At 46.9% G+C, this 14,477-nt stretch overlaps 1 protein-coding gene across 2 annotated transcripts in view; it reads left to right on the forward strand.

The window, feature by feature from the left end:
* The window catches only part of klhl18 (kelch-like family member 18), an 81,837-nt gene extending 72,102 nt beyond the window's left edge, over positions 1–9,735 (forward strand). For both annotated transcript variants that reach the window (XM_084139710.1, XM_084139711.1), the window contains one exon: positions 7,545–9,735. In XM_084139710.1, coding sequence (XP_083995836.1) covers positions 7,545–7,931 — 387 coding nt within the window. In that variant the 3' untranslated portion in view covers positions 7,932–9,735. The remainder of the gene's footprint in view (positions 1–7,544) is intronic.
* The last annotated feature ends 4,742 nt before the right edge of the window (positions 9,736–14,477 follow it).

A 14,477-nucleotide genomic window follows, 5' to 3' on the forward strand; every position in this document is an offset into this window, starting at 1 on the left:
CCCACTACAAACCCTTCACTCCCAGCTCCAAACCCTTCACTCCCTGCTCCAAAACCCTTCAATACCCACTCCCCGCTACAAATCCTTCAATCCCTGCTCCAAACCATCAATCCCCACTCCCCACTCCCAGCTACAAACCCTTCACTCGCCATTCCCAACCCTTCAATCCCCGCTCCAAACCCTTCAAACCCCGATCCACACCTTTCACTCCCTGCTCTCCTCTCCACTCTCCTCTCCTCTCCCCTCTCCAAAGCCTTTAATCCACGCTCTCCATTCCAAACCCTTCAATTCCCGCTCCAAACCCTTCAATCCCAACTCTCCTCTCCAAACCTTTCAAACCCCGCTCCAAACCCTTTCATCCCTGCTCCAAACTCTTCACTCGCCGCTCCAAATCCTTCAATCCCCACTCCCACCTGCAAACCTTTCAATCTCCGCTCCAAACCCTTCAATCCCGTCTCTCCTCTCCAAACCCTACAAACCCTTCACTCACCATTCCAAACCCTTCAATCCCGCTCCAAACCCTTCAATCCCCGCTTTACACCCTTCAATCCTCGGTCCAAACCCTTCAATCCCCACTCTCCGATCCAAACCCTTCGATCCCCACTCCCTGCTACAAACCCTTCATTCCCCATTCGCCACTACAAACCCTTCACTCCCAGCTCCCAAACCCTTCAATACCCACTCCCCGCTACAAATCCTTCAATCCCCGCTCCAAACCCATCACTCCCCACTCCCAGCTACAAACCCTTCACTCGCCATTCCCAACCCTTCAATCCCCGCTCCATATCCTTCAATCCCCGCTCTAAACCCTTCAATCCCCACTCCAAACCCTTCAATCCCCACTCTCCGCTCCAAATCCTTCAATCCCCACTACCCGCTACAAACACTTCATTCCTCATTCTCCGCTTCACTCCCCATTCCAAACCCTTCAATCCCCGCTCTAAACCCTTCAAAAACCCACTCTAAACCCTTCACTCGCCGTTCCAAACCCTTCAATCCCCACTCCCTGCTCCAAACCCTTCAATCCCCACTCCCCGCTCCACACCCTTCAGTACCCACTCCAAACCCTTCCCTCCCCTCTCCATACCCTTCAGTCCCCACTCTCCACTCCAAACCCATCAATCCCCACTCCGTGCCACAAACCCTTCAATACCCATTCTCCGCTCCAAACCCTTCAATCTCCACTCTCCGCTCCAAACTCTTCAATCCCCACTCCCCACCCCAAACCTTTCAATCCCGCTCCAAACCTTTCAATCCCTACTCCAAACCATTCATCCCCGCTACAAACCTTTCAATTCCCGCTCCGCTCCAAACGTTTCCCTCCCCTCTCCATACCCTTCAATCCCCACTCTCCGCTCCAAACCCTTCAATCCCCACTCTCCGCTCCAAACCCTTCAATCCCCACTTCCCACTACAAACCCTTCACTCTTCATTCCCCGCTAAAAACCCTTCACTCCCTATTCCAAACCATTCAATCCCCGCTCTAAACCCTTCAAACCCCGATCCACACCCTTCACTCCCTGCTCTCCTCTCCACTCTCATCTCCTCTCCCCTCTCCAAAGCCTTTAATCCACGCTCTCCATTCCAAACCCTACAATTCCCGCTCCAAACCCTTCAATCCCAACTCTCCTCTCCAAACCTTTCAATCCCCGCTCCAAACCCTTTCATCCCTGCGCCAAACTCTTCACTCGCCGCTCCAAATCCTTCAATCCCCACTCCCACCAGCAAACCTTTCAATCTCCGCTCCAAACCCTTCAATCCCGTCTCTCCTCTCCAAACCCTTCTATCCCCACTCCCGCTACAAACCCTTCACTCACCATTCCAAACCCTTCAATCCCCGCTCTACACCCTTCAATCCTCGGTCCAAACCCTTCAGTCCCCACTCCCTGCTACAAACCCTTCATTCCCCATTCCCCACTACAAACCCTTCACTCCCAGCTCCAAACCCTTCACTCCCTGCTCCAAAACCCTTCAATACCCACTCCCCGCTACAAATCCTTCAATCCCTGCTCCAAACCATCAATCCCCACTCCCCACTCCCAGCTACAAACCCTTCACTCGCCATTCCCAACCCTTCAATCCCCGCTCCAAACCCTTCAAACCCCGATCCACACCCTTCACTCCCTGCTCTCCTCTCCACTCTCCTCTCCTCTCCCCTCTCCAAAGCCTTTAATCCACGCTCTCCATTCCAAACCCTTCAATTCCCGCTCCAAACCCTTCAATCCCAACTCTCCTCTCCAAACCTTTCAAACCCCGCTCCAAACCCTTTCATCCCTGCTCCAAACTCTTCACTCGCCGCTCCAAATCCTTCAATACCCACTCCCACCTGCAAACCTTTCAATCTCCGCTCCAAACCCTTCAATCCCGTCTCTCCTCTCCAAACCCTACAAACCCTTCACTCACCATTCCAAACCCTTCAATCCCGCTCCAAACCCTTCAATCCCCGCTTTACACCCTTCAATCCTCGGTCCAAACCCTTCAATCCCCACTCTCCGATCCAAACCCTTCGATCCCCACTCCCTGCTACAAACCCTTCATTCCCCATTCGCCACTACAAACCCTTCACTCCCAGCTCCCAAACCCTTCAATACCCACTCCCCGCTACAAATCCTTCAATCCCCGCTCCAAACCCATCACTCCCCACTCCCAGCTACAAACCCTTCACTCGCCATTCCCAACCCTTCAATCCCCGCTCCATATCCTTCAATCCCCGCTCTAAACCCTTCAATCCCCACTCCAAACCCTTCAATCCCCACTCTCCGCTCCAAATCCTTCAATCCCCACTACCCGCTACAAACACTTCATTCCTCATTCTCCGCTTCACTCCCCATTCCAAACCCTTCAATCCCCGCTCTAAACCCTTCAAACCCACTCTAAACCCTTCACTCGCCGTTCCAAACCCTTCAATCCCCACTCCAAACCCTTCAATCCCGCTCCAAAACCTTAAATCCCCACTCTCCTCTCCAAACCCTTCAATCCCCATTCCAAACCCTTCAATCCCTAATCCAAACTCTTCAATTCCCACTCCAAACCCTTCAATCCCTGCTCCAAACCCTTCAATCCCCACTCCAAACCCTTCAATCCCCGCTCCAAAACCTTCAATCCCCACTCTCCTCTCCAAACCCTTCAATCCCCATTCCAAACCCTTCAATCCCTGCTACAAACCCTTCACTCTTCATTCCAAACACTTCAATCCCCGCTCCAAACCCTTCAATCACCACTCCCGCTCCAAACCATTAAATCCCTGCTTCAAACCATTCAATCCCTGCTCCAAATCCTTCAATCCCTACTGCATACCCTTCAATCCCCACTCCTTCCCCTTCAATCCCCACTTCCCGCTCCAAACCCTTCAATCCCGCTCCCCTTTCCATACCCTTCAATCCCCATTCTCTGATCTAAACCCATCAATCCCCACTCCCCGCTCCAAACCCTTCAATCCCCGCTCCAACCCTTTCAATCCCCGCTCCAAACGTCAATCCCCTCTTCAATACCCGCTCCCCACTCCGAACCCTTCAATTTCCTCTCTCCACGCCAAACCCTTCAATCCCCACTCCAAATGCTTCAATCCCTGCTCCAAACCCTTCAATCCCCACTCTCCGCTCCAAACCCTTAGCGAACAGGATGCTAAGACTCGCTCCAAACCCTTCAAACCCCACTCCCTGCTCCAAATCCTTCAAACCTCGCTCCATACCCTTCAATCCCCATTCTCTGATCTAAACCCATCAATCCCCACTCCCTGACACAAACCCTTCAATCCCCACTCACCGCTCCAAACCCTTAGCGAACAGGACGCTAAGACTTGCTCCAAATCCTTCAATCCCCTCTTCAATCCACAGTCCATAACCTTCCATCTCACTCTCCGCTCCAAACTCTTCAATCCCCGCTCCAAACCCTGCAATCCATCTACCCTCTCCAAACCATACAATCCCCACTCCAAACCCTTCAGTCCCCACTCTCCTCTCCAAAACCTTCAATCCACACTCCCCGCTCCAAACCCTTCACTCCCCATTCCAAACCCTTCAATCCCCATTCTCTGATCTAAACCCTTCAATCCCCACTCTCCGCTCCAAATCTTTCAATCCCCACTCTCCGCTCCAAACCTTTCAATCCCCACTCCCCGCTCCAAATCTTTCAATCCCCACTCCCGCTCCAAACCCTTCAAACCCCGCTCCAACCCTTTCAATCCCCGCTCCAAACCCGTCAATTCCCTCTTCAATCCCCGCTCCAAACCCTTCAATTTCCTCTCTCCGCTCCAAACCCTTCAATCCCCAATCCCCGCTCCAAACCCTTCAATCCCCTCTCTCCGCTCTCCGCTCCAAACCCTTAGCGAACAGGATGCTAAGACTTGCTCCAAACACTTCAATCCCCACCCCCTGCTCATACTGCCCCCCCGTGGGAATCGAACCCACAACCCTGGCGTTGCAAACACCATTCTCTACCAACTGAGCTACATCCCTGCCGGCCATTCCCTCCCCTACCCTGGGCCAATTGTGCGCCACCCCATGGGTCTCCCCATGGGTCTCCCGGTCGCGGCCGGCTACGACAGAGCCTGGATTCGAACCAGCATCTCTAGTGGCACAGCTAGCACTGCGATGCAGTGCCTTAGACCACCGCGCCACTCGGGAGGGTCCACACTCCATACCCTTCAATCCCCACCCTCCTCTCTAAACCATTTAAGCCTCGCTCCAAACTCTTCAATCCCCGCTCCAAACCCTTCATTCCCCGCTCCATACCCTTCAATCCCTACTCCATATCCTTCAATCCCCACTCTCCGCTCCAAACCTTTCAATCCCGGCTTCAAACCCTTCAATCCCCGCTTCAAACCTTTCAATACCCGCTCCAAACCCTTCAATTCCCACTCCTTGCTCCAAACCCTTCAATCCCCACTCCCCACTCCACACCCTTCAATACCCACTCCAAACCCTTCCCTCCCCTCTCCATACCCTTCAGTCCCCACTCTCCACTCCAAACCCATCAATCCCCACTCCGTGCCACAAACCGTTCAATCCCCATTCTCCGCTCCAAACCCTTCAATCTCCAATCTCCGCTCCGCTCCAAACTCTTCCCACCCCTCTCCATACCCTTCAATCCCCACTCTCCGCTCCAAACCCTTCAAGCCCCACTCTCCGTTCCAAACTCTTCAATCCCCACTCTCCGCTCCAAACCCTTAGCGAACAGGATGCTAAGACTCGCTCCAAACCCTTCAAACCCCACTCCCTGCTCCAAATCCTTCAAACCTCGCTCCATACCCTTCAATCCCCATTCTCTGATCTAAACCCATCAATCCCCACTCCCTGACACAAACCCTTCAATCCCCACTCACCGCTCCAAACCCTTAGCGAACAGGACGCTAAGACTTGCTCCAAACCCTTCAATCCCCTCTTCAATCCACAGTCCATAACCTTCCATCTCACTCTCCGCTCCAAACTCTTCAATCCCCGCTCCAAACCCTGCAATCCATCTACCCTCTCCAAACCATACAATCCCCGCTCCAAACCCTTCAGTCCCCACTCTCCTCTCCAAAACCTTCAATCCACACTCCCCGCTCCAAACCCTTCACTCCCCATTCCAAACCCTTCAATCCCCATTCTCTGATCTAAACCCTTCAATCCCCACTCTCCGCTCCAAACCTTTCAATCCCCACTCTCCGCTCCAAATCTTTCAATCCCCACTCCCGCTCCAAACCCTTCAAACCCCGCTCCAACCCTTTCAATCCCCGCTTCAAACCCGTCAATTCCCTCTTCAATCCCCGCTCCAAACCCTTCAATTTCCTCGCTCCGCTCCAAACCCTTCAATCCCCTCTCTCCGCTCCAAACCCTTAGCGAACAGGATGCTAAGACTTGCTCCAAACACTTCAATCCCCACCCCCTGCTCATACTGCCCCCCGTGGGAATCGAACCCACAACCCTGGCGTTGCAAACACCATTCTCTACCAACTGAGCTACATCCCTGCCGGCCATTCCCTCCCCTACCCTGGGCCAATTGTGCGCCACCCCATGGGTCTCCCGGTCGCGGCCGGCTACGACAGAGCCTGGATTCGAACCAGCATCTCTAGTGGCACAGCGATGCAGTGCCTTAGACCACCGCGCCACTCGGGAGGGTCCACACTCCATACCCTTCAATCCCCACCCTCCTCTCTAAACCATTTAAGCCTCGCTCCATACCCTTCAATCCCCGCTCCAAACCCTTCAATCCCCACTGTCCGCTCCAAACCCTTAGCGAACAGGATGCTAAGACTTGCTCCAAACCCAATCCTACTCCCCGCTCCAAATCCTTCAATCCCCACTCCCTGCTCCAAACCCTTCATTCCCCGCTCCATACCCTTCAATCCCTACTCCATATCCTTCAATCCCCACTCTCCGCTCCAAACCTTTCAATCCCCGCTTCAAACCCTTCAATCCCCGCTCCAAACCCTTCAATTCCCACTCCTTGCTCCAAACCCTTCAATCCCCACTCCCCACTCCACACCCTTCAATACCCACTCCAAAACCTTCCCTCTCATTTTTTTTAAAACATTTTTTTCATTTTAGCAGACGCTCTTATCCAGAGCGACTTACAGTTAGTGATTACATTTTTTTTTTTATACTGGCCCCCCGTGGGAATCGAACCCACAACCCTGGCGTTGCAAACGCCATGCTCTATCAACTGAGCTACATCCCTGCCGGCCATTCCCTCCCCTACCCTAGGCGACGCTGGGCCAATTGTGCGCCGCCCATGAGTCTCCCGGTCGCGGCCGGCTGCGACAGAGCCTGGATTCGAACCAGGATCTCTAGTGGCACAGTTAGCACTGCGATGCAGTGCCTTAGACCACTGCGCCACTCAGGAGCTCACGTACCCTTCAGTCCCCACTCTCCACTCCAAACCCATCAATCCCCACTCCGTGCCACAAACCCTTCAATCCCCATTCTCCGCTCCAAACCCTTCAATCTCCGCTCCGCTCCAAACTCTTCCCACCCCTCTCCATACCCTTCAATCCCCACTCTCCGCTCCAAACCCTTCAATCCCCACTCTCCGCTCCAAACCCTTCAATCTCCACTCTCCGCTCCAAACCCTTCAAGCCCCACTCTCCGTTCCAAACTCTTCAATCCCCACTCTACGCTCCAAACCGTTAGCGAACAGGACTTTAAGACTCGGACAAAGAAGTGTTTCTTAACATGTCCTTTTTACCACTCATCTGTGATTATATTGATTGATCCAAACTTTTTTAAGTATATCTGGTACTATACCCATGTACGACCTCTGAAGACATTAAGTGGCTGCACAGGTAACTTTGCATGTTCACAATTGACACTTTAGTGCTGTTTAGACGAGCAACAAGCCATGCCCTTCCACTTACATTATAATCAATCTAATCTCCTCGAGGCCCGCTGGTTTAAGAAATCTATGACCAATAGATAGCTTACACTTCATAAACGGTTTGTATCAATCGATATCATCACAGGTGAATGGTAAAAAGTACTTAATCTCTTAAATCGTGAACATACCCTTTAAAATGCACTAGACTCTGAAAGAGAATGACTGTAATGACCCATCCCATCCTGTAGGTGGAGTACTACAACCAGCACACAGCCCTTTGGCACCCTGTTGCTGGCATGATGAACAAGCGCTGTCGCCATGGCGCTGCGGCCCTTGGCAGCCAGCTCTATGTGGCGGGGGGTTATGACGGCTCCGGGTTCCTCAGCGGGGCCGAGGTGTACAGCTCAGTGGCAGACCAATGGAGCCACCTGCTGGCCATGAACACACGGCGCAGCCGAGTCTCACTGGTTGCAAACTGTGGCAGGCTTTACGCCGTGGGTGGCTACGACGGACAGTCCAACCTAAGCTCTGTAGAGATGTATGACGCAGAGACCAACCGCTGGACATTCATGGCACCCATGGTGTGCCACGAGGGTGGGGTGGGTGTCGGTTGTATACCCCTTCAGCCTGCTTAACCCCTATCATCCCCAAAAGCCCAAAGACTTTTAGATTTTTAAAATGAATTGTTAAATAAATTATCAAGAAAAAGGTATAACTATGTTTCTGTATACCAGGTACCACAGTTAGAACCATTTGATTTCTTTAGGTCTGGTTTAGCCATTGTACCATTGGAAGGTTTATAATGAGAATGTTCATATGACATTAGTACATGAGTAAACATGTTTGGATTCAGTTGCATAGTTTGTAGGGATACAGAGGCTGGGGTTTTGGGATGACCAGAGGTAACTGCCCTGACCATTAGGCTCTGAGCTTCTATTTGGGAGGAGCGAACATAAATGAACTTGTTGTGAACAAGCAGATTTAGAGAGGGATGGATGGATAGCAGGAGAAGTGTGGACTTGTATCGTATGATCTGTGCATCAGACAATACAACCTTGAGGACGTGGTACTACATCATACCAGAATCTGTCTAGAGTGTTACTGTCACAAACAAGGGAACAATTTGTCTGAAAGTACGAGAGTTGGGTAAAAATTATGATGGTTGGGAAAAAAGCTGAGGAAAGACCTACTTTTGAGGATCTCCAGCAGAGGACGGTTGGCTATTGAAAATAAGAGCAGTCCACATTTGTCTGCGCGATTGTACTGAGGATTGAGTTGCACTATTTTATCTGATCTGGAAGCCTTGTCATGGTTTCATTAATATGGTACAGGTTTCACAATGTAGGTGGATTTCTTTGTGTTTTGGGAAAATAGGTATTATTTTGATTGGGATCATTTGCTTAATGACTATTATTATCATTATAGCAATTAGTATTATCAAGTAACTCCCCACTATAAATGCTTGTCCATAGGTTGTGGGAACTGTTTGCCCAACACGGATCTCAGCAAAAGGGAACTGAAGAACTGTCTTCTGGTTGATTGCGTTATGACGCAACAACACCAAGTTGTATAGCAACTTGACAACCCCTCAAATTGTTTAAACAAAATCAACTACACATGAGGTGCGTTCAACAAAGGAAATATTTTGCGAATGTTAGCTAACACAAAACAAATGGAATATGTTAGCTAACAGTGTGATAAGGTAGTGTGCGGCGAATGTAAAATATCTGTTTCGTGTCTAAACTGCCACTACAAATAATAATGTGGCCATGTAGGCTTTCTATTACATTTAGTAGGAATAGGAAAGTAATTTTCTGTTTGATTCTCATTGCTAAACTGTCATAGTAATCCTTATAAAAGATTTGCTGTTTGATGTTTCACCATAACATTTTGGAACATTTCATATCGTTGTTACCAAGTAACATGTTCGTAACAAACAGAACCTTTGTTGAACGCACCTTTGCTCAAAGTGCAATTCCATCCTTTATTATAAAATGGTATGGGAGAACTTAAGTGGCTAATATATGATGAAGGGTGATTTGAAGAGTGGAGACAATGCATAGCGAAGATGTAACTGCAAATGTTATGCTTTATTACCCAAAATATTGAATATGACAAAAGCAGACTGTGTGCAGCACATTTAGGGAGCATTCCAGTAACGTTCTGAGGTTTTCTTTCATCTGCCACTGGTAACGTTGTGTGGGAGCTTGCCATTCCCTTGGAACAACAGTGGCAAATAAGTGTCAAACTATTTTAAGAATGAGCTAATGTAATTGAAAATGGATTGTACAGTGAGATGTAGTATTGCTTTCTAGACTTGTTTGTCAGACTTTATCTGCTGCAATTTGTAACAATTTAAATAACTTTAATTTGGGATTAATTACTGTGAACTTTTGAAATGTTGATGTTTTGCTTATTTCTGCTGATGTTCTGGTAATATATTACACACATACATTTTATATATATATATATATATATATATATATATATATATATATATATATATATATATATATATTTATTTATTTTTTTGCTTAACTTCATTACGGTTGCAGTATTCTTACTGCTCTTGACTTTTGGTACTGTCTGGCCCAGGCTACAAATTGTATTTATTAGTGATTTTTTTTTGCTTGATTCTTAACTGTACGATTTAGTACTACTATCACGAATATTGTAAGCTTGAAGGGATAGTGCATTTTTTCCGTGACTTCCCTAGGCTGTTATTTTCCCAAACTGTTTATGAATTTGTTAGCTGTTTATTTAGCAACGTCGAGAATAATCTGACTAGCATTTTGGGAGAATGTACGATTCCATCCATTAGTGGTCCATTCAAAACCATTACAATTGGTGCAAATTGAGTTGCAGCCATTTTTTTTCATATATATATGTTTTACCTAAACAGGAACATCCCATTGAGACCAAGGCCTCTTTTACAAGGGAGCCCTGCACAAAATCGTAGAAATTCACAATATTTACAATTCCAACGCAATAAAAACATACAATATTTACAAGCAATTTAACAAAAGTAACTTACAAAACACGATCATGAAACACAAACACATTCCTCAGTAAAAAGGTAATCAACCAGCCATTTCAACTGCTCTAGTGGTACCAAAACATCCAACCTTAGAGAGTTCTGGAGATCATTCCACAAGTAAGGTGCAAAAAAAACTAAACGCAGATCTACCTAACTCAGTGGACACCGAAGGGCTCTCCAGAGTTAGCCATCTCTGAGACCGGGTCTGATAGCTCGTACATCTTTAGGTTAACAATGAAGTAAGGTACGGCGTAAGTTTGTGTAAGAGGGCTTTATAAACAAAAATAGTGCAATGCATCGATCTCTGAGACTTCAAAGAGGGCCAGCTTACTTTCTGATACAGAAAGCAGTAATGTGTACTGAACCTGTCGCCTGTAAATAAAGCGCAGTGCGCTATGATTAACTGTGTCCAATGGTTTCAATACAGTGGTAGCCGCATTCATATAGACGATATCACCATAATCTACAGTACCAGTCAAAAGTTTGGACTCCTACTCATTCCAGGGTTTTTCTTTATTTTTACTATTTTCTACATTGTAGAATAATAGTGAAGACATCAAAACTATGAAATAACACACAGAATCATGTAGTAATCAAAAAAGTGTTATACAAATCAAATATATTTTATATTTGAGATTCTTCAAAGTAGCCACCGTTTGCCTTGATGACAGCTTTAAAAACTAATGACATTATCACCTGGAATGCTTTTCCAACAGTCTTGAAGGAGTTCCCACATATGCTGAGCACTTGTTGGTTGCTTTTCCTTCACTCTGCGGTCTAACTCATCCCAAACCATCTCAATTGGGTTGAGGTCGGGGGATTGTGGAGGCCAGGTCATCTGATGCAGCACTCCATCACTCTCCTTCTTGGTAAAATAGCCCTTACACAGCCTGGAGGTGTGTTGGGTCATTGTTCTGTTGAAAGATAAATGATAATCCCACTAAGCACAAATCAGATGGGATGGCGTATCGCTGCAGAATGCTGTGGTAGTCATGCTGGTTAAGTGTGCCTTGAATTCTAAATAAATCACAGACAGTGTCACCAGCAAAGCACCATCACACCACCTCCTCCATGCTTCATGGTGGGAACCACACATGCAGAGATCATCCATTCACCTACTCCGCGTCTCACAAAGACACGGCGGTTGGGACTCATCAGACCAAAGGACAGATTTCCACCGGACTAATGTCCATTGCTCGTGTTTCTTGGCCCAAGCAAGTCTCTTCTTCTTTTTGGTGTCCTTTAGTAGTGGTTTCTTTGCAGCAATTCGACCATGAAGGCCTGATTCATGCAGTCCCCTCTGAACAGTTGATATTTAGATGTGTCTGTGACTTGAACTCTGTGAAGAGCTGCAATTTCTGAGGCTGGTAACTCTAATGAACTTATCCTCTGAAGCAGAGGTAACTCTGGGTCTTCCATTCCTGTGGCGGTCCTCATGAGAGCCAGTTTCATCATAGCGCTTGATGGTTTTTGCGACTGCACTTGAAGAAACTTTAAAAGTTCTTGAAATTTTCCGGATTGACTGACCTTCATGTCTTAAAGTAATGATTGACAGTCGTTTCTCTTTGCTTATTTGAGCTGTTGTTGCCATAATATGGACTTGGTCTTTTACCAAATAGGGCTATCTTCTGTATACCACCCCTACAGTGGCTTGCAAAAGTATTCACCCCCCATGGCATTTTTCTTATTTTGTTGCCTTACAACCTGGAATTAAAATTGATTTTTGTATCATTTGATTTACACAACATTCCTACCACTTTGAAGATGCAACATATTTTGTATTGTGCAACAAACAAGAAATAAGACAAATAAACTGAAAACTTGAGCGTGCATAACTATTCACCCCCCCCCCCCCCCCCCCCCACCCCCAAAGTCAATACTTTGTAAAGCCACCTTTTGTAGCAATTACAGCTGCAAGACTCTTGGGGTATGTCTCTATAAGTTTGGCACATCTAGCCACTGGGATTTTTGGCCATTCTTCAAGGCAAAACTGCTCCAGCTCCTACAAGTTGGATGGGTTCCGCTGGTGTACAGCAATCTTTAAGTCATACCACATATTCTCAATTGGATTGAGGTCTGGGCTTTGACTAGGCCATTCCAAGACATTAAAAAGTTTCCCCTTAAACCACTTGAGTGTTGCTTTAGCAGTATGTTTAGGGTCATTGTCCTGCTGGAAGGTGAACCTCCGTCCCAGTCTCAAATCTCTGGAAGACTGAAACAGGTTTCCCTCAAGAATTTCCCTGTATTTAGCACCATCCATCATTCCAGTTTCCAGTCCCTGCCGATGGAAAAGCATCCCCACAGCATGATGCTGCCACCACCATGCTTTACTGTGGGGATGGTGTTCTCGGGGTGAGGAGAGGTGTTGGGTTTGCGACAGACATAGCGTTTTCCTTGATGGCCAAAAAGTTCAGTTTTAGTCTCATCTGACCAGAGTACCTTCTTCCATATGTTTGGGGAGTCTCTTTTAAGCAATGTTTTTTTTCTGGCCACTCTTCCGTAAAGCCCAGCTCTGTGTAGTGTACGGCTTAAAGTGGTCCTATGGACAGATACTCCAATCTCCGCTGTGGAGCTTTGCAGCTCCTTCAGGGTTATCTTTGGTCTCTTTGTTGCCTCTGATTAATGCCCTCCTTGCCTGGTCCGTGAGTTTTGGTGGGCGGCCCTCTCTTGGCAGGTTTGTTTTGGTGCCATATTCTTTCAATTTTTTAATAATGTATTTAATGGTGCTCCATGGGATGTTCAAAGTTTCTGATATTTTTTTTATAACCCAACCCTGATCTGTACTTCTCCACAACTTTGTCCCTGACCTGTTTGGAGAGCTCCTTGGTCTTCATGGTGCCGCTTGCTTGGTGGTGCCCCTTGCTTAGTGGTGTTGCAGACTCTGGGGCCTTTCAGAACAGGTGTATATATACTGAGATCATGTGACAGATCATGTGACACTTGTTATGGTCCTCTGTAGCTCAACTGGTAGAGCACGGCGCTTGTAACGCCAAGGTAGTGGGTTCGATCCCCGGGACCACCCATACACAAAAATGTATGCACGCATGACTGTAAGTCGCTTTGGATAAAAGCGTCTGCTAAATGGCATATTATATTATTATTATTATTATTATTATTATTACTTAAATAAAGTCCACCTGTGTGCAATCTAACTAATTATGTGACTTCTGAAGGTAATTGGTTGCACCAGATCTTATTTAGGGGCTTCATAGCAAAGGAGGTGAATACATATGCACGCACCACTTTTCCGTCATTTATTCTTTAGCATTTTTAAAACAAGTAATTTTTTCCATTTCACTTCACCAATTTGGACTATTTTGTGTATGTCCATTACATGAAATCCAAATAAAAATATGTTTAAATTACAGGTTGTAATTCAACTAAATAGGAAAAATGCCAAGGGGGATGAATACTTTTGCATGGCACTGTACCTTGTCACAACACAACTGATTGGCTCAAACGCATTAAGGAGGAAAGAAATTCCACAAATTGCCCTTAGTTTGACCATGATGGGGGAAGAAATGGCGATCAACAGTGTTGTTGACGAGTTTTGAAATCAGTGCAATGCCCGGTGGAAGCAGAGAGATGATTGCCAAATGCAGAGAGTCGAAAAGAGAAAACAGGAGGCTGTTGTACAAAACACCCGTCTCCGGATTACATCTTCATACTAAGGGCAACCATGGCATCCATGACAGAGGGAGAAGTGTTCATCCATGTATACAGGTAAGATTCTAGCTACATTTTCAGATATACGTTTCTAATTTTGTCAGTCATTTTCATTGCAAGTTAAAGCATACTCTTAACTAGCTATCTAACGTTAGCTGGCTGGCTAGATAACGTTACGTGTATGATCTGTGTAGTAATATTATTTATATCTCAGAAAGCCATTTGCATTGCTAGTTATAGCCTAATTTTAGCTAGCTGTCATTGAACCTTGTTGGTTAGTTTCAGCTACCTGCAGATTCATGCATGATCAAATCAAATTGTATTTGTCACAAGCGCCGAATACAACAGGTGTAGACCTTACAGTGAATGCTTACTTACAAGCCCTTAACTCAATTTTTCTTAAAACTGCATTGTTGGTGTCGTATCGGATGAATGGTGGCAATTATTGCTGATAAACAAAGGAGTCCGCTTAAGTTGT

Source organism: Coregonus lavaretus (assembly GCF_964263955.1).
Source record: "Coregonus lavaretus genome assembly, chromosome: 23".
NCBI classification, from domain to species: domain Eukaryota; kingdom Metazoa; phylum Chordata; class Actinopteri; order Salmoniformes; family Salmonidae; genus Coregonus; species Coregonus lavaretus.